Source organism: Oratosquilla oratoria, chromosome 1 (genome assembly GCF_046742065.1).
Source record: "Oratosquilla oratoria isolate Oo_2021 chromosome 1, ASM4674206v1, whole genome shotgun sequence".
NCBI lineage: Eukaryota > Metazoa > Arthropoda > Malacostraca > Stomatopoda > Squillidae > Oratosquilla > Oratosquilla oratoria.
This window is the reverse complement of record NC_134777.1, coordinates 33,925,029-33,944,395: the sequence shown is the minus strand read 5'-3', so window position 1 is coordinate 33,944,395 and position 19,367 is coordinate 33,925,029. Positions and strand designations below refer to the sequence as shown.

The 19,367-nt window shown below is 39.6% G+C and overlaps 1 protein-coding gene across 5 annotated transcripts in view; it reads left to right on the top strand.

Annotated features, from left to right (window-relative positions):
- The window catches only part of snama (something that sticks like glue), a 146,239-nt gene extending 128,479 nt beyond the window's left edge, over positions 1–17,760 (top strand). For 3 of the 5 annotated variants that reach the window (XM_076197763.1, XM_076197778.1, XM_076197789.1), the window contains 6 exons: positions 1,375–1,497; positions 2,753–2,980; positions 3,296–3,349; positions 6,367–6,444; positions 9,500–9,640; positions 13,998–17,760. In XM_076197763.1, coding sequence (XP_076053878.1) covers positions 1,375–1,497; positions 2,753–2,980; positions 3,296–3,349; positions 6,367–6,444; positions 9,500–9,640; positions 13,998–17,364 — 3,991 coding nt within the window. In that variant the 3' untranslated portion in view covers positions 17,365–17,760. The remainder of the gene's footprint in view (positions 1–1,374; positions 1,498–2,752; positions 2,981–3,295; positions 3,350–6,366; positions 6,445–9,499; positions 9,641–13,997) is intronic. The other 2 variants (XM_076197770.1, XM_076197771.1) reach the window with 2 other exon arrangements.
- The last annotated feature ends 1,607 nt before the right edge of the window (positions 17,761–19,367 follow it).

Sequence of the window (19,367 nt, the reverse complement as noted above, 5' to 3'; positions counted from 1 at the left end):
TAAGCGTAGCAAACAGTCTGAAATGTGAATTGTAAACAGACTGATTTTTCAAACAGCTGAAGAAAATACGCTTGGCGAAATAAGTGATGTTTACGGTAGCGTCTTTTCCCGATGAGCCTGCACCACTCGGCCCCTAATCCATTGCCTTGTGCTAAAATGTATGTAAACATATATGAGATGCAGTATGTAAGCCCTTTGCCAAAATAAAAAAAAAATCAATCCGAGTTGTGAACGTATCCCCCTTTTTCCCATAGGTTCAATAGTTTGATATATGCGAATTCGTTATATGCGGGGGGGTCCGCGGAACGGAACCCCCGCATATAACAAGAACTACCTGTATTGTATTTAAAAAAATATATAACACTTTTAGAAAAAAAAAAATTCTTTCTCCTAAACTAAGAGGAAATTCCAAAAACTGTACGATAATTTTTTAGGTATTGCTATAGAGCATTTGTGGTATTTTTTTAGCATGCTCAGTCAATGGATAAATGAGGAGATAGAAAGTTTGTAATTGGTTAAAAACCGGTTTTTTATTATAACTTCATTGTTTTTCAACCAAATTATATGAAAATTGGTGGTGAACATCTCAGTATATGTATATACTGTATAACATATTAAAAATTCGCGAAATTCCGATCATAATTGACGAAGTTCGTTTTCGAGCGCGACGGCCCCCTTAAATGTGTGAACCCACCTTGCTCTAGATGTGTTGTGTCTGGCTGCATTACCTCTGATCCAGGGCAATGGGCAATATGCTGGAATAATTTGTCATCCAGGAAGAGCCAAGATTAAGAGGGTGGGTGGTGAAAAGGAGTGGACTGGGTGGGAGTGGGATGATGCCTTTTGACTTTGGCTACCTCCCTTGTAAGGGGGAAAAAGCCCTTGGTATATGTGTGAATTAGGTCATTTCAATTTGTAGAAATACATACATATACCAAGGACTCATTACCTGATACTAGGGAGGTAACCAAAGTCAAAAGGCATAATTCCACTCCCATCTACCACCCCTTTCTCCCTCTCATCTTGGACTGGGTCATCCCTGCATCTCACTCACTGCCATGGGTCAGAAGCAATGCAGCAAGCCACAGCGCGTCCACAGCAAGGCCGCTTCATTTAATTGCTATCCCCCCCTCTCTATCCCCTCATGCAGAAACAATGAAGATGGGGAGAAATCCCTTTGAGTTGCATCAAAATATCATTCACAAATAGCCATTCCCTAACCCCCCCCATCCCCCACCCACTCCCTTCTATTCATCACAGTATCATCCATACACAGCCATTGTCCACTCAGCCCTATCTTCTGCCTTCTCCCTTCTTTCCCTTCATAGAAATGATGAAGAAATAAATTCATGAAAATTATTTGTTTCATTTCAGAGTGGTGGATGACCCCTTGGCAGCTTTTCAGAAACATCTGCGAGAAAAGGATGAGAGGGACAGATTACGAAAGGCTAGAAAGAGGTCCTATTCTAGATCACCCACACCAAGGTCAAAGGGATGGTAGGTAGTATTTTTTTTTTTTTTTTTTTTTTTTTTTTTTTTTTTTACAAATAATTTGTGTATCACATCAATCTAGTGCAGCTTTTGAAAAAAAAAAAGCAAAACCAGAGAAACATTTAGTTGAAAGTCTACCACAAACTTGTACAATTTTAACCCCTTTCATATAAGTTAATCACACAACATCCACTGCCCCATATGAAGGTCTTACTGTTAGCAAAGTTTTGTGTTTTTTGTATGGATGTGTTGACTAAATGTTTAAATGATGTTTAAGAAACAGTTTTTCACACAGGTGGTTTCATTTATGAAGAAGAAAAGAAACAGCCCAGTTATACATACATATACCAGAGTCTTTTTTCCCCCTTACATGGGGGGTAGCCAAAAAGAAAAAGGCATAGAAATCACTCCCACCCATTTCATTTCCCATATATTCCACTCCCCTCCACCCTCATCTCTCCCCCCTATCTTGGCACCCAGTTATATATATATATATATATATATATATATATATATATATATATATATATATATATATATATATATAAATTAATTGATTTGAGACAAAGTTTGGTTATTGGAGACAAAGACACCCCACAAGCTAGCTTCAATCCTGTATGTTAGAATTTGGCAAATGCCCTTTCTTGAATACATCATTTGTACAAACAGTATTGTGTGTGCAACCTTTGGATATTGCCACCTTTTATTTTAACCACTTCACTCCGGGCCAAAATCTCGCAGGCAGCATTAGCTGCTAGACGTATGATGTTGCGTCATAATACTCGCATCATAAAAAATAGTCACTGCGTGTATCGATCGTTCTCTCTTTCACCCGTGAATTATGATAACCATAGAAAATGTGATGAAGCCAGTTTAGAGAGTATGTCAGTTACGCAGGGACAACTACAATAAATATAATCAAGACGCCGATATGGCAGCCTCGCGTATCCACTTGCTCCCCATGCCGCCTACGTAGGTGGCACCGTATGGAAGGGGTTAAGACTGGTGGATTCACATTAAGAGGAACTGTGTTATTCAGTAGAATCCCTAATTTGTCTCCCCTTTGCATATTTCCCGCATCTGTTCTCTATATTTCTCTCCTTCTGTTTGATAATTTAATGTTCATTTCTTTTGCCTAATTTAATATTCCCAGTTTAGATCATAACCATGAAAAATTATTTAGTCTGACGTCATTCTTACTAAAACAGTCTGCATTCTGAAGAAACCTCATTTTAAAAAATCTTTCTTGTATTACCCAAAGGTCTCCACGGTACCACTCAAGATCACGTTCAAGGCCAAAGTCTTTTTCACGATCTCCATCTCACAACCGTTCTACTCGTCGTGCATCACCTTTTAGCCCAGAAAGCAGCAGAAGGCGTTGGAGTAGATCTCCACATGATTCCCCAAACCTCGCATCAGTCAGGTCACGGAGGAGGAGCAGATCACGATCAGGATCTTTCTCAAGACAGCGTTCCCCCTCACTTAGCAGGTTGGTTAACAGCAACATCACTGTTTAACACTGTCCAGTAATGTCGTAACACATTAATAAATACACTAAAAACCCACTGTTGATTGGATATAAGAAAAGAATGGAAATAACAATTTCCGTATATTTCGATCACTTGCTGTGATCCTCTTCAAGCGGAACAAGAGGATAACAGCAAGTGATCAAAATATACGGAAATCATTATTTCCTTTCTTTTCTTATATCCAATCAACAGTGGGTTTTTAGTGTATCACTGTTTAAGTTACAGTCAACTTTAGTGTATTCAGAGTATTACCTGCCATCCATTTTTTATGACAGGCATGGAACTAGGGATGGGCAAAACCTGCCAGTGGTAGTCGTGCATGGGTGCAGGTGAGAATGAATACCTTCACCTCCATCTGGAGGTGCAACCCCAAAGGGCTGGGACTTGATCTTTAGACTGGGTTCAATACCTTTTCATACCTATACCAAAGGTTTTTTTCCCCCTTACAAGGGAGGTAGCCAAAAAACAAAAGTCTCCCAATACCACGACATTGACATTTCTCCCTAAACCCTCTATGTACTCATTTAAATCTATTCAAAAGGCCTCCATTTCCTCTACACTCTTCTCACTACCAGGCCCATATGTACTTACAAAAACACACATCTCCCTTCCCAGCTTCACCTTTATCCACATTAACCTTGAAGAAACCTCCTTCCACTCCGCCACAAGTTTACCATTTATATATGGAATAAGGAGTGGAAAATTGATTTCAATCCAAGGAACTGTAAAATCATGGAACTTGGTCCAAATAGAAAAAGACTGATGAGAAGATAAACAATAGGAAATATATTACTAGCTAAAACAGGAAGAAAAGGATCTAGTGATTTTAATCAGGGATCTTTAGCCAGAAATTCATCTATCTGTATACCCATGGGCTCTTTCCAACCACCACACATTGTTTCTCTTTCATCTTAGAGCCTCAAGGATAAGATGTTATCCCTGTCTCCCAACCACTGCCCAGATCAAGAGCAATGCAGTGACCACATCCACAGTAGGGCAGATTCATTTACACCGCAACCCTCTTTCCTTGTCCCCTTGTGCGAAAAATAGAAAAGACAGGGAGAAGTCCCATTGGGTTGTGTTAAGATATCCATACACAACCATTCTACACTCACATCTGTCCTGTGCCTTCTCCTTTCCCAGCTCAACAGACATTCCCCTCTTGCTCAGAGGGGAGAGACAATTTATTTAAGAGTGAAGTGAATTGCTAGTAAAAGTGAGATCAATAAAATAATTCTGACAGTTGCCCAGGGGTTCAAGACCTCATTTTTCTTAAGAGTATTAGAATAACATTTCATTATATGAAAGAGAACATGATGAAGATCATTGAAAGTTTAATTTGTCCCATACTAGAATGCAGAGTGGTGTGGTCTCCACATCTAAAAAGAAAGATATGAGGAAAATAGAATACATAGGGTGTAAACCAAGATGATCTCAAGTCTAAGTGTTACGGATGGACTGGTTATGTGAAGAGACGTTACATATAACGGATAAGTGCTTAAGAACCAGCTCACTTCTAGAAGCCACTGTAGGACTGAATTACCTGGTCAGCGCCTAGATAATTCGTAAGACTAGAAGTAAAGTAACAAAGAAGATTCCAGGAAAGGAATATTAAACTAGCGATAAAACTAGTAAACGAAATTATTAATAACATGGAAAATATTTACAGGCAATAATAAACACAAAAGAGAATGGGCAGTTGGGTCAATGGGACCGTTACATGAATATAAGAACATGGAAAGTATCGTTCAAATACGAAGCACAAGATACGTATACAATATGGTACTAAGTACAAAGAGATCGGGAACATATGTATCAAAATAAGTAATAAGTACAAATACAAGTATAACGCAAAGCAATGTATATAAGACAAGTAATGGAGGCAAAAGGGGTGATCACTTCACACGAATCGTCTCATGAGTCCAAACTATTAGTTTTATCAAGAGAGCAATATGCGAGAAATGACAAGGTGTGAGTGATTTCCACAGCTTATATACCATTGGACTGGAAGCGGAATACTTCCGGTGAAGGGTGCGGGTGAGCGTTGAGGAGGGGGGGAGGTAAGTTAACACACGTCAACTTGGATAGTTTTAAGACCCTCAACTCGCTTGAACAATCTACTTATTTAGTAACTGTCAAATCTGTGCGCTCCGAACTATTCAGCATTACTTCGCTTGTCTGTTTGTTCTACAAGAGTGCGCACATTTCTCCGCACGTAGGCAAGATTACATATAGTGGACAGGCGATACTACTTACATTGTTACAATACATACATAGACAAGAAATATGAACATTGTTATTTAATACAAAGGAACACAATTCTATAACATAATTACATACATGACGTAATATCTAATATTATGTTACATAAGCAAAAAGACATAAGGAAAGGTTTAGAAAACTGGGTCTTGCCATATTGGAAGAGTGAAGATAGTCAACATTATAATGATGTTTAGATCAGAAAGGTGTAGAAAAACTTAGAGAAAGGATTAAAAAAAAAAGCAAACTTTTTTGAAAGATGTTAGGAGATTTATGGGACAAATTGGATGGAAATATAATCCCACCTGACAACATGAACAAATTTAAGGCTAATTTTGATGAGCAGAGGTCAAGAGACAAGACCCCTTGAGTGCATCTCCAACCCCACATACTACAACCAAGCAACTACAGCTAGGTAAATACATGCATTACACACACATGCACGCATGCATGCACACTGGAAGCATAGTACTCAAAGATTTACAACAACATACCACCACAGATTGCAAGCATATGAAAACATACACTTGGATCACAAAACAAGTATTTCAAGACTGACCATCAAAATTCCTACCATATCAAACCCCAGATATTAGCTCTATAGAAAAATTCCTTCCAAGAAAAACAAGCCCCACAATAGATGATTGCATTGAAGGTACTATACAGCACTAAAGCAATACCAATATGTAATAAGCCTGGCCATAGAAACAAACTGTTCCAGATACAATCATCACACAGACAACACTGAACACCTCATCCTACACTATCCATCCCAAGCCTTAAAGACAGCAACATATTTCTGCCTTGTGTGAATTAAGGTTCAATCTTGTGGTTGTTGATGACCTGGGAGCCATGAGTTTCCTGCAAGAGAGACCTGGGCAATAGATTTATTGAAAAATTTGGAGGAAAATTTAAAAAAGGGTCATGATTTTTATGGTGTAATTTCTGGTGAAGTCGGGCATCCTCAGACCAAAATTGCTTGGAGCATATAACCTAGAAAGTTAGTTTGTGTGAAGGGGTTATTAAAGCTAGGTGCCAGTCTTTTCTCTAATGCCATTAACATATATATCCAATTTCTTTGATATAGCTCACCTGGTTCAGCACGAAGAAAGACTTCCCCATTCACTGCCCGGCCAATATACCGAGATACTCATTCCCCCAATAGGTATGTTTGCAGTGGTTTTGTTCTCGTGTTTTGTCTTGGGTGTATGGAAGTTAAGACCTCTGAAGTATATACATACGGATAACCAAAGGCCTTCTCTCCCTTATAAGAAAGTTGGCTGAGTGAAAATGTACACTTCCTTAACACTCACCCCACACCCATTCAAAAACCCTTTTGTTGTCCCTCCCATCTTAGTTTTTGTGAATGAAGGATCATTACTGTCCTGTGCCACACTCTTCAGTCCAGAGGCAGTGTAGCAAGATGCAGCACTTCCACAGCAGGGCCCAACATCCAGAGCTGGTGTACCCCCACTGCTTTATTATATTGTGAACCCTCCTCCCCCTACCTCATCCACCCATTAAATTTTCATAGCCAAGAATATCTCTTGTCTTTTGCACTCGCTGTCTTGATCAACAGACATACTCTTACATCCATTGCTCTCTTCTTGGTCTGAAGTATAAGAAGTGTGTTTTGTCTTTTCTTAATTTTGATATAACTGGAAGGTGAGCCAGTTGTTTGCTGATGATGCCATTTTTGGCTAGGTCAGAGGAGGGTTTGAGACAGTGACAGAGTTTGGGAAGGTGTGTGATGGGAGGAAGTTGAAAGTGAATGTGGGTAGGAGCAAGGTGGTGAGATGTACAGGAGGGTAAGGGTGGCAGCAAGCTAGAGGTAGGTCCTAAAGAAGAGAGGTTAGAGGAAGTGGATAGTTTTAAGTATTTGGAGTTGCATGTACCAGGAAATGGAGGGGTACGGGTAGACCTGGACTCTAGAGTGAGGGAGGCAAATGAATGTCTTGGGGGTACTAGTGAAGGATGTCACAGGAGATGGGTATCTGGGGATGGATGCAAAGAGAAAACAGCATGAAGGGGTAATTGTGACAATTTTAGCTACAGTGTCTGTGAGTGATTGGTGTCTCATGTTTTGTTGGAAAAGGGTATGTTGTTGTGTGCTAGTGTTATTCCCCCTGTGTGTCTTCTGTTGTCTTCTCATATTGTTATGCACTCGGTGAATTAAAGTATTGTTGTTCATAGTATTAATCTTGTTTCTTATATAAGTGATATATATATATGTACACATATATATATATGTACACATATATATGTACACATATATATATATGTATATATATATACATATATATATATATATGTACACATATATGTATATATATATATATATGTATTTGTGGATATATATGTATATATTTATATATACTTTATATATATATATATATATATATATGTTGGATGGTATCTCAACATATGAGTTGTGGTAGTACGTGGTCGTAGTTGAGCGGTGTTCGGAGGCTTTAGAATAAAATGCAGCGGAGCAGTGTAGCTCTGTCTCTCTGTAGTCTTTCTCTTCTTTATTTGGTGACAGGAGGTGTTTATATACAGGGCTCATGGCTAGGTTGCCGACGAGGTAATATTTATTTACAAGATGCAGTTTTAGCAAATGTTAGAGATCAGGATAGGGTTTACATATTTTATAATTTGCATATACATATATACAATGAAATACAGTTTGTCCGAGGTTGGACAGGATAGACATATCCCGTAGGAAAAAACAATTTATATCAAATGGTAATTGCTTGGCTTGGTGGCAATCCTTTGGGTTGGTGAGGCGTTGATATTTGGCCACCAGCTGCGGGTGAGGTGTCCTCCTGGACAAAAGCGACCTGACCCGGAGCAACCAGGTGCGTGAAGACGTCAGGTCGACTACCAGGCTACTGCTGTATGCACCGAAAGCATATGTGCAGTGCTGATAGTATAAGCAGAGGTGGTAGATGAATGTCTAGGAGATTTTGGTTGTAGATTACGTCTTCTAGGAGGTCTAGATGCTAACATATATATATATATATATATATAATATATATTGTATTAATGTAGGAAACGGAGCAGCTGTGAATATTTGTTAGTGAGACCATTTATGGTTATCATTAATATGTTTACAGTGTGTTTTTGTGTTGGCATATTTGTGGGTATGAGTGTTATCATGTATTAGTTCTTTGTGTGTTGGTTTGTGTTGGTAATTGTTGTACATGTTAAGTGGAAACAGTAGTAGCATAATGGATGTGTGTGCATAGGTTATGGCTTTAGAGCCTGTGGGGCAAGTGTAAAGGCTCTTGGTTTATATATCACCTGCTAATAGGAAAATGTGAGGGCAGGTGCTGGGGTACTGACTTCCTTATATGAACAAACAGGAATATAGGAAAGGAAGATGGTTAGGAGTGGAGTGAGTGAGTCCAGTTTGGAGATCAGATGCCAGTACCTCCTTGAGGAAGTGGGGAGTGCTGTGGCCATTTGGCATTGGCAGTGGATCTTGTATGTATGCCTTCCTTATTCTTGGGGTTTCACCATCCACTCTTTACTCTCTCGATGCATGGTGCAGCTGCTTTAATGCTGGACACTCCAGCATTGCTGTAAAGGGAAAATAAATACAGTATTTTATGGATTTGTTGAATGTTGAGGAGGTTGGTGAGGGTTTGAAAATGTCAAGAAATATTAGATTATAGGTCTGTAGGAAAAGGTGAGTTACAAAGCATTGAAAATTATGAAAGCTGGGAAGGCACCTAGGTTAGGTGGCTGTCAAATGGAGTATCTGACAAAGAAAGAAACATTTACAGTGGATTAATTAGTGAGGTTGATTTATGTGTGCTTAAGGGAGGGGAATCATAACAAAAGTACAACCAATTGAACATGGTAAAAGAAAAAAAATTGTACTTAGACATCTACTTATATCTATCACCTGCCTCATGCAACACATACAGTACATACAAAACCACATATGCTCAGAGCACAGAATATTTACAAGATCAACTACCAAATACCTTACTCCACCAAACACAATATTCCAAAATAGCCCAAAACCATGCCTACAGAGGAATCCTTTCCCATATAAAGCAAGAACCACACTAATGAGACTGTGTTCTGGCCACCATCCATCTGGCTTTTAAGCTTTACCAGCATATTTCTAATTCTAAACAATAGTATAGTCACATTTTATATATTTGGTATTTTGTTTTATTAGTTATATTTGTAACTGCTGAATCTTACAGCAACAGGAGCAGACCAGCAGATGAATGGTGTCAACAACATCGAGAAGAATTTGTACCTGGTAGTTTCAGGGGAGGTTATGTACCTCCTGTTGAAGAATTTTATCAGCAACCATATGGAGATAGATTTGATGGACACCCAAGGTGAGTATTTCCATAGTCAGTATTGTTTCTGGGACCTGTGGTGGGTACCTGTAAGGGATGTCCATCCTAGAAGATGACATCAGTGAAAATCATTTCATGACACCCATCTTCAAAACCTTTTAACAATCACACTTCCATTTCAAGGTCCACCCATGAGTGGCTGACACTTGATTTCCAGACTGAGCCCAGATTTGCTCTCAAACAACTTCAATTGTATTTCCTTCACCTTTTCATATAAGAAAAGCTGAGAAATGGTGACTATACCCCTCCTGCTACTATAAGCTAATAATTCAGAAACTGACCCACATTAATACAGTACTGACAAAAATCCAAAATTTCCTGAAGGGCTGATGCCAGCCGCTGTGGGCTTCCTGTTAATGAAATTTGAAGCAAAAGTCATTATTCCTTTGTGTCTTAGATTTGCAAGACATCTCTTAGGATCAGACCCACTGTCTTTCTCCTTTCACATGACCTTTCAAACTCAGTCACCAATAGCTTCAATCTCTCCCCAAGAATTTGCCATGAGCCAAGTGTCATTCACAAACAAAAAATGGCTAATTTCTTACATCCCTCCACCCTTACTCAATCCAAAGTATTGTGTAGCACTCTCATGTTTATCTCCCTTTCCATCCCACCACCAGAAGGAGGTATTAATCAGACCTCCTAAGCCAACTAACCTCCTCCATATCTCCTAGGAAATTTAAATGCAAGATCCCCTTCATAGACACCATCACAACCCAAAGGCAATTAATATCCTCCCTCATATTAGTCTACTCCTCATCACTATACAACACAAACCAATCTACAGTTTTTGACATACAGTGACCTACACTTCCATAGACCTATCCTTGTATGCATTAGATCAGTGGTAGTAGTACCAGACCTATTCTATAGTGACCATTTCCCAGTCCTTACATCCCTTACTGGCTCCCCATCCACCCACCTATCTCCACAAATTTGATGGTCCCTTTCTTAAGCAAACTGATTTTTTTTCTTTCTTTCAAATAGTTACATGTATAATTAGAACAGAAAACTATCCAGAAGTTGACACAACTGCCTGGAGAGAAACCATCATTATCCCCTTCCCCTAACCAGGAAAGGACAAAACCTCTCTAAACAACTACCACCCAGTCATACCCACAAACTGTCACTGTTAACATACATACATACATATACCAAAGGCTTTTTCCCCCTTACAAGGGAGGCAGCCAGAAAACAAAGGCATAAAATCCACTCCTACCTATTCTATACCCACATACTCCACTCCCATCCACTCATCCACCCATCCACCCTTGTCCCCCCTCCTGGATGACGGGTCATCCCTGCATCTCACACACTGCCCTGGGTCAGAAGCAGTGTCACAAGACAAGCACATCCACCTTGTCCCCTCATGCAGAAATGGAGAAGATGGAGAGAAATACCTTTGGACTGCATCAATTTATTTTTCACACATACTCTCATCCCCCACCCACTCCTTTTCATGCATCACAGCATCATCCATACACAACCATTCTCCATTCTGTCCTATCTTCTGTCTTCTATCATTCCTCAACAGACATTCCCCTCTTTCCCAATGCCCCTTTTACCACATCCATCCATCTCATTCTTGATCATACCCTCCTGTTCACTCCTACCTGTCTTCTACACATCTTTAACTACTGTATTTTTCGGACCATAAGGCGCTTCATACCATAAGGCGCACCCGTAATTTGCTCTTCCCCGTCCTTACATAAGGCGCACCTGACCATAAGGCGCAGCTGGTCTCGTCATCGGATAATCATGCTTATGTGAGTGCATTCAGAACTGATAATTTTCGTTGTCAAATGAGAAAAATCGTTTGGGATTTAGCAAAATTACAAAAATAAATGATTTTTTATTTTATTTTGGTCAGTGAAATCAGACCACCTCCATAGATGGTCTGCCCTACCAATACCCCTAAAAAACAACATAAACATGTTACGGGAAGTGTAGGGAATAAAACCAGCATTAGCAGTTTTATTCCCGGAATTCTCTATTCACGTAAAAACACAAGATTACAAATGAAGGTAGATTTTTTGTTTCAACCATGGGCGCAATATAGCAATAGAAAATTAATTATTAATTTTGTAAATTGTAATGTATCAACGTAATATGCAATTTTGTGAGCGGAAATAAAAAACGAAAAAAGTTACTAAACAGATTTCGTAATTAATGAAGTCTTGTCGGACGAATGGTACGCCATGTTTGTTATGATAGATGCCGACGTCTAACCTAACCTGTGTTTAATAAATCGTTACCTGCAAATTAAATGTCATCCGGCTCGTCCTCGTTGTCGTCGTCGTGAGAGACGTTGGCGGGCTTTTCAACCACTCTCTCAGCTTGGGGGGTATACAGTTCCTATGCTACCGACTTCGTTCATTAGTATATTTGCTTGTAGCAAGGTATTTTTTTTTTCATTTCCACCCACAAAATTGCATATTACGTTGATACATTTTAATTTACAAAATCAATAATTAATTTTCTATTGCTATATTGTGCCCATGGTCGAAACTTAAAAAATACCCAAATGACTACAGTCAGAGTGGAGCGAGACTAGACCAATGTAGAATGACTGTCTTTGTTGTAGACGCTATCATGTCATAGCCATGATAGCGTTAATGAATGCGGTGGCATGGACTCGAAAATCGCAATTTTCTTGTCAAGATACATGCATCTTAGTTATAACTTGGTGGTAACTTTTGCTAGGCCTATGCACTGTCGCCGTCGGCAGGCTAGCTACGAAACGTGTGAAAATAGTACGTCACTGTCCGAGGCATTTTTTTGCAATGAAGCCACACATAAGGCGCACCACCCAATTTTGGTCCGAAAAATACGGTAATCTTTCTTCACTCATTCTTTCCATGTGTCCAAACCATCCCAACACTCTTTCATCAACCCTATCTCGCAACTCCCTTTCCACCCCCATTCTCCTCCTCACCTTGCTTCTCACTCTGTCCAGCCTAGTAACCCTTGTCATACTTCTCAGGCACCTCATCTCAAACACATTCAAATTCCACTCTTCCTCTCTTATGTTCCATGTTTCTACCATATACAATACTGTCACCACAATCACTCCTTCATACAATCTCCTCTTAGCATCCATTCCCAAATGTCTATTTTTCATTACACTTTTTAGTCCCCCAAGGCATTTACTTGCTTTTCTCAATCTATATTCTACCCCCCACCTCTACTCCCTTTCCTGCCACATTTGCACCTAAGTATCTAAAACTATCCACTTCCTCCAGTCTCTCTCCCTTAATACTCACTTCCAGTTTGCTGCCACTCTCTCCGCTTGTACATCTCATCACCTTACTTTTACCCACATTTATCTTCAACTTCCTTATTTTGCACTCCTTCCCAAACTCTCACTAGCTTCCTCAATCCCTCCTCTAATCCTGTCACAAGTGCAGTGTCGTCAGCAAACAACATTTGGCTTATCTCCTACTTTTCTTCATTTTCTTTAACCATCTCCAATCCCCAATCCATTACCCTTGCATTTACCTCTTGCACCACCCTATCCACCCATCCATCCATATATGTTCTTATAGAAATGCTGGGCTGGTAAACTGCATTCCATAACAACAACAGCAACACTCCTGTACCCCTGTTTATTAATCCTGTCATAGGCCTCCTCAAGTCTATGAAAGACCAAAAATTTCCTTGTCTTTTGCTAAAAATGTCTTGCATACCTGTCTCACCACAAACACTTAATCTTCACACCTTCATCTTCATCTAAACCTATACTGCTTTTCCCTTCATAATCCTCTCAGTAAACATAATTGTACACCTTACTGGCCATACTCTACCAATTGATCCCTCATAAATTTCCACATTTGTACTTGTCTTCCTTTCCCTTATATATTAGAACCATACATAATAGAAAACATAGTAAATACCTTTTTACAGGGACACATGTATACTAAAAGTCCTTTCCCTTGTACTTACAGGTATATACAGTACAGTATGATCATATATCCCCTCCCCATAGTATGCAAAGTGAGTAGCAGGCATGGGAGAGGAAGTCCCTCCTCACCCCTCTTGTCACTCTTTGCAAGTTAAACCATGCAAAAATTGCATCTTGTTTCTTTCCCACAAGTACCCCTAATTCAACCTGATTCATCTCTCTCGTAGAAGATGGTTTTGTATGTCACCCTCACATATTTTCATTTGTTCAGCATCCTTACCACAAGCTCTTATGGATTATATTTATTATATTTGTGTATCCATTTTGATTTATTTCTTTGTGGTTTTCATACCAAACCATAGATCTATCTATATGCATACATATATATATATACATAGATAATGACTATATATTTTATATTTCTGTGTTGCATAGGTTTGGCAAACAAGGCCCAGAACAAGCATTTGATGGTCGGCACTACAACGGGCCTGGGGAATTTGATGGCCGAGGACGAGGCATGCGAGGCCGTCGGGGAGGTGATCGAGGAGGTCGAGGACGAGGTAGAGGAAGGGGAGGACCTGGAAGGCTAATGGACGAGATGCCACCACAGCCCATTGTGCCACACCCACCACATCCAACTCACCCGCCCCACCCACCACATATACCCCATCCTTCACAGTTACCTCACCCACCTCCTCAACATCCATACAATCCTCATTTAATGTTTGATGGTCGTATGCAACATCCTGCTCCTTCTCATGATGACCACAGAGATTACATGGATGGACAGAGGGGATACCCACCTGACATAAGAAGAGGTTTTGAGGACCCTAAATTGCCCAGAGGTATTGATGGAGATAGAAGGAATTATCAAGATGGGCGTGATGGAAGGAGGGGTTATCCTGATGAGAGGAGAAGAGGTATTGTTGATGATGACCCGCGGGCACGCAGGGGAGAAGAAGAGAGGAGGAGGTATGATATGGAGGAAGGAAGGCGAAAGTTTTCAGATGAAGAGCTACAACGAAGGCGTGATGAGGATGAAAGATTCCGTAAAGGTGGTTCTGATCATAGGAGGGGTGGAGGGAGTACTAGAAGAGACTACAACGATATCCGTAGTGAAGACCAAAGGCATGACAGAAGGGACGGGGACAGGCGAGGGGATGAAAGAGACAGGCGAAGTGGTGAAGACAGAGATGATAGGCATGCTGTTGATGAAAGGAGGATAGAAAGGGGTGGGGAAGATAGAAGAATAGATGATAGAAGAGGTGATGAACGAAGGAGTGGAGATGAAAGGAGAAATACTGGAGATGAAAGGAGAGGTGATGATGAAAGAAAAGGAGACAGGCGAGGTGGAGTAGACAGTCGTAGAAGTGATGAACGGAGAGGAGTTGAAGACAGAAGGGGCAATGAGGAAAAGAGGAGTGGACGCTATGATGCCAGAAGAGATGAAGGACATGATAGAAAAAGGGATATAGATAGGAATGACTATACCCTAATGTCCAAGAACTATGATTCTCCCAGCCGAAATCGTCGAGTCTCACCATATTCTGAGAGGAAGGAGAAAGAAAAGGAGAGTAGTAGAAAGGATAGACACAGTGATAGGAGAGGCAAAGAGACAGACAGGAGAGATCGGGATCATTCTAAGAAGGGAAAAGATTCTGAACCAGGTGACAAGGAGCGTCATGGAGATCGTGATGATGTTGGATCACGTGAGAGAGAAAGAGATAGTCACAAGTCTCATGAAAGGGGAAACAGCCAAACAAAAACTGAAGACAAAGAAGAGAAAAAACGAAAAAGGAGGAAAGAGAAGGGACCAAAGGATGGGAGGAAGTCGTCAAGTCGGGAAAAAGACTTGGAACAGCATGAGTCTGGTAATGAAGACAGGGAGGAGAAAGCAGAAAAGAAGAAAGATAAGAAAAGGAAAAAGAAGGAGAAAAGAAGAGATTCGCAAACATCTAATGATGGGTCTCAAGTAGATATCTCAGGGGATGAGGGTGAAAAGAAAAAGCGGAAAAGAAGAGAAAGAAAAGTTAAGAAAGATAAAGTCAGGATCAGTGAGAATGCTGAAGCAGAGTGGGCTGCTGAAACTGGGGAAATGGAAATTGCTGGAAAAGAGAAGAGTGCCCCAGTTGAAGATGAAAATCCAGGGTCCAGGTTATTGGAGACGCTTCCAACAATTCAACGAACTCCAGTGTACAATCAAGACCCATCCCATGAAGGGAATGAAGAGCCAGAGCATGCAGACAGTGTAAAGGAAGAAGAGCCTGTGGAGACATTGTTACCTGTAGATGTCCATGTACCTGAATTGTCAAGGTGGGAGCGTGATGAGGAGACAACCCCCACACCCAAAGCCCTTGCTTCAAGTAAAACAGAAGATGATGAAAAGAAAGTTACCACAGAGGTTTTGAAAAGAGCAGAAAATGCTCTGTTCTCTAAAGGCATGTCAGGGAGGGGGTTAACACAGCGTAAAGTTTACCTAGATCAGCAGAAGCAAAGAGAAACTGAAGTTCGCAGTCCAACCCCAGAGTGGGAGAAAGCAGAAACTAGAGAAGCCAAGAGGAGGGGACCTTCAATCCAGATAACAATTTCATCAAAATTTGAGTCTCAGATTGGCAGGCCAAGGCTCTCGAGGAATAATGAACCATCTTCAGAACTAGCAGATAGGTTTCCTGCAAGGGATAGGTTAGGTCCCAAATTAGATTTAGCAGATGAAAAGTCAGTTGACGATCGTAGACCTCAGAGCCCACGTAACAGTAGGAATTACAGAAAAGATGATTTACACATTCATCACAGGGAAATGGATCGCCGTAGATCAAGGTCACGGAGTGGTGATAGGAGGAATAGAGACCGCCATTCAAGTAGGTCGCCATCACCAAGGTCACGACGAGGTTCAAGCCTGAATAAAAGTAAAAGGTATGATGATCAAAATGGGCACCATGGTAGGTCAACATCCAAAGAGACAGAGATTCAATCAAAGAAAGGTAAGAAACGAGATCTAAGCACTGATGAAGAGCATGATAACAAAAAGATTAAAAATGAGGAAACTATAGAGTACAATGAACCTGAAAGCACAGCTGAAACCTTAAAAACAGATTTAGTAATTTCCAAAGGTGTATTAGAGGATATTGTGAAAATGGTTACACCACCACTAGTTCCAACAGTGAATGAAGCATATTTGGCTTCAATAAGTGGGCAGAATGAATTAGGGACAATTAATGGTGCATGTAGTACTGAAATTGAGGAAGAGGTAGTTAAAGCAGAGATAAGGGAAGAAGGGGCAGATGTACAATCAAATAATGAACACACAGATTTAGCAAATGAGTTCAAGCCCTCAGTTGAGTCACCCAGTCTTTCAAATCCAGAGCACTTCCCAGGTCTTGACATAGGACCATCAACAGTATCACTGGATCAAAGTTTTGCCTTAGATGATAACATCGCTTTACCTGAGCCCACCATAAGGCGCAGGTTTTCTCCCATCCTACCTCCAAGCAGCCCAAAACCATCTGTATCAGATGTAAAGGGGAAAGCAAAGGAAAAACTGAAAGCTCTCAAGAGAAAACGAAGAAAGCATTCAAGTTCTTCCTCCAGTTCAAGTGAAAGTAGTTCATCTAGTAGTGACAGTAGTAGTGAGGATGATGATAAAAAGAAAAAGAAGAAGAAAAGGAAAAAGAAGAAGAAGAAGAAGTATGCTTCTTCCAGTGACTCTAGTGATAATGAAGTAAAGTCCAAGAAGAAAAAGAAGAAAGAGAAAAAGAAAAAGAAAAAAAAGGAGAAGAAGAAAAAAACTGTAAAGAAGGAGTAGGCTGTTCCAGTTTAAAGAAGCAGAAATTTCCATTTACCCAGTGAAATAGCTGCTGCATGTGCCCACAATTGAATCTGTAGGCTTATCAGTCTCTGTAACTGTGATACAACACAAATCATGAAGGCAGAATTATTTGGAAATGTTGGTTATGCTTGTAGTACTGTGAGCTCCGTCTTTTACATGCCTCTTCCCCCCTCTTCTCATGACCATACACCCTCCTCCCTCATCCAGTCACCTAAGGACTCCTTGAAAGGAAAAGCTAATGATTTTGTTGTTGGATATGGAAAGGGGAAATAAGTGTATGAAACTTGTTTGTGTACATAGTATGTGTGTGTACAGTATTTAATGTGTTAAGGTTATGATGTGAGCCAAAATAATAAAATTTAGTTTTGTATATTTTTGTGTTTGCTTGTTCTACATTTTGCCTGTGAACTTTGTTGGGTTGTGGGACACTTTGTACTGTTGTCACTGAATATCATTTGCTGAGCATATAATAGTTAAGGTTGAAAAGTATTTATTGGTCAGTTTAAATTGTGTGTAATCTTCACAAAATTTGATTTGCCAAAGTAAGCCATACAGTCACATACAAAATTAAGTCAGGATCATTCATTTTCTCTTAGAGGTTATGTATGTGTATATATTACTGTTGAAGTCACTTGGGATTGTACTTTCAGATATAATTTCATAATGTAATATAAAGTTTTTGGGGATAGAGTATTATATTAAGATGTGAAGTTAAAGGTCAAACTTGATTAGACAAAGAGAAGGTTGATTTTTTTTTTTATATATATATTTTTTTTTCTCAGTCTCTACTATTAATTTGTATGGATTACACCCAAATATATGCTGGGTGAAGGAGGTTCCTGTCTTGCCACAGGATAACCAGGCAAGCTTTTACATACATATATAATATATATGTATATATATAATATATATGTATGTATATGTATGTGCATACACACACACATATGTATACATAAGTACAATTGGTTTTACTTCTAGGCACTATAGTGGCTGATACTTCCATAGAGTTGATTTAAACATATGTTGAACATTTACAATGCAAATAAGTCATAAAATATTAAAGTCGCAAATCTGTGACCCAGATATGCATCACTCATCTCCAAGGAAGACAACAGCCACTACAGTTCTTAAAAATTGTAGCAATTGTATGTATATATATATATATATATATGTGGATATACATATATATACAGTGTGTGTGTGTGTTACATTTGACATTTAATTTTGTCCACAGTTGCCAGGAGCATCACCTGTTTTCAATAAGTTTTCCAGCATCCATATACCTAAAGGCCTCTCTCCCCTTATAAGGGAGGTAGCCAGGTATTGAAATATAAATTGATCAAATGAAATCAACTAATTGGCAGTTTTCTCTTGCCACACGTACTTATGGAAAAGGAGACAATATCAGTTGCAGTTAAGAAGTGCAGTGGAAATATTAGTCCTTTGCTTGTTGAACCTTGGTGCCTTTCTTTATATTTTTACCATGCTTTGATTTATACTTTGTTGTTTGAATCAGTAATGTTGGAAAGTCACACAAACTATAATGGTATTGTGAGAAGAGTAATGTAGTGTCAGAAAATTGGGCTTAGTAACCTTGAAATTGCTTGGTAAACTGGAGTGAACAAATGCACAGTGTGATGGCTGGTACCAAAGTTTGTGACCGTGGGAGGTTGGGAAGTACCCTCTCATGGAAAGTGGAGTGAAAAGCCCCTGTGTACCTTGAGCATTGTCAAACAGCAGATAGATTTTAGCCCCACCTTTACTGCAAAAGAAGAAAAATCAAAGACTCTTGGATAGTTTGGCTATGCAGATGAATTGGAAAAATGTCCAAAAGTGGATGAAATATTTTAATTTCCATAATCTAGTCACTTTCACCCAAATTAGGAAGGTACTTGCTTTTGAAAATATGACTAACCTTTAAAAAAGTGTAGGAGTAAATTGTGGACTGATGAGAGTAACTGTTCTGTAACAGTTATTGC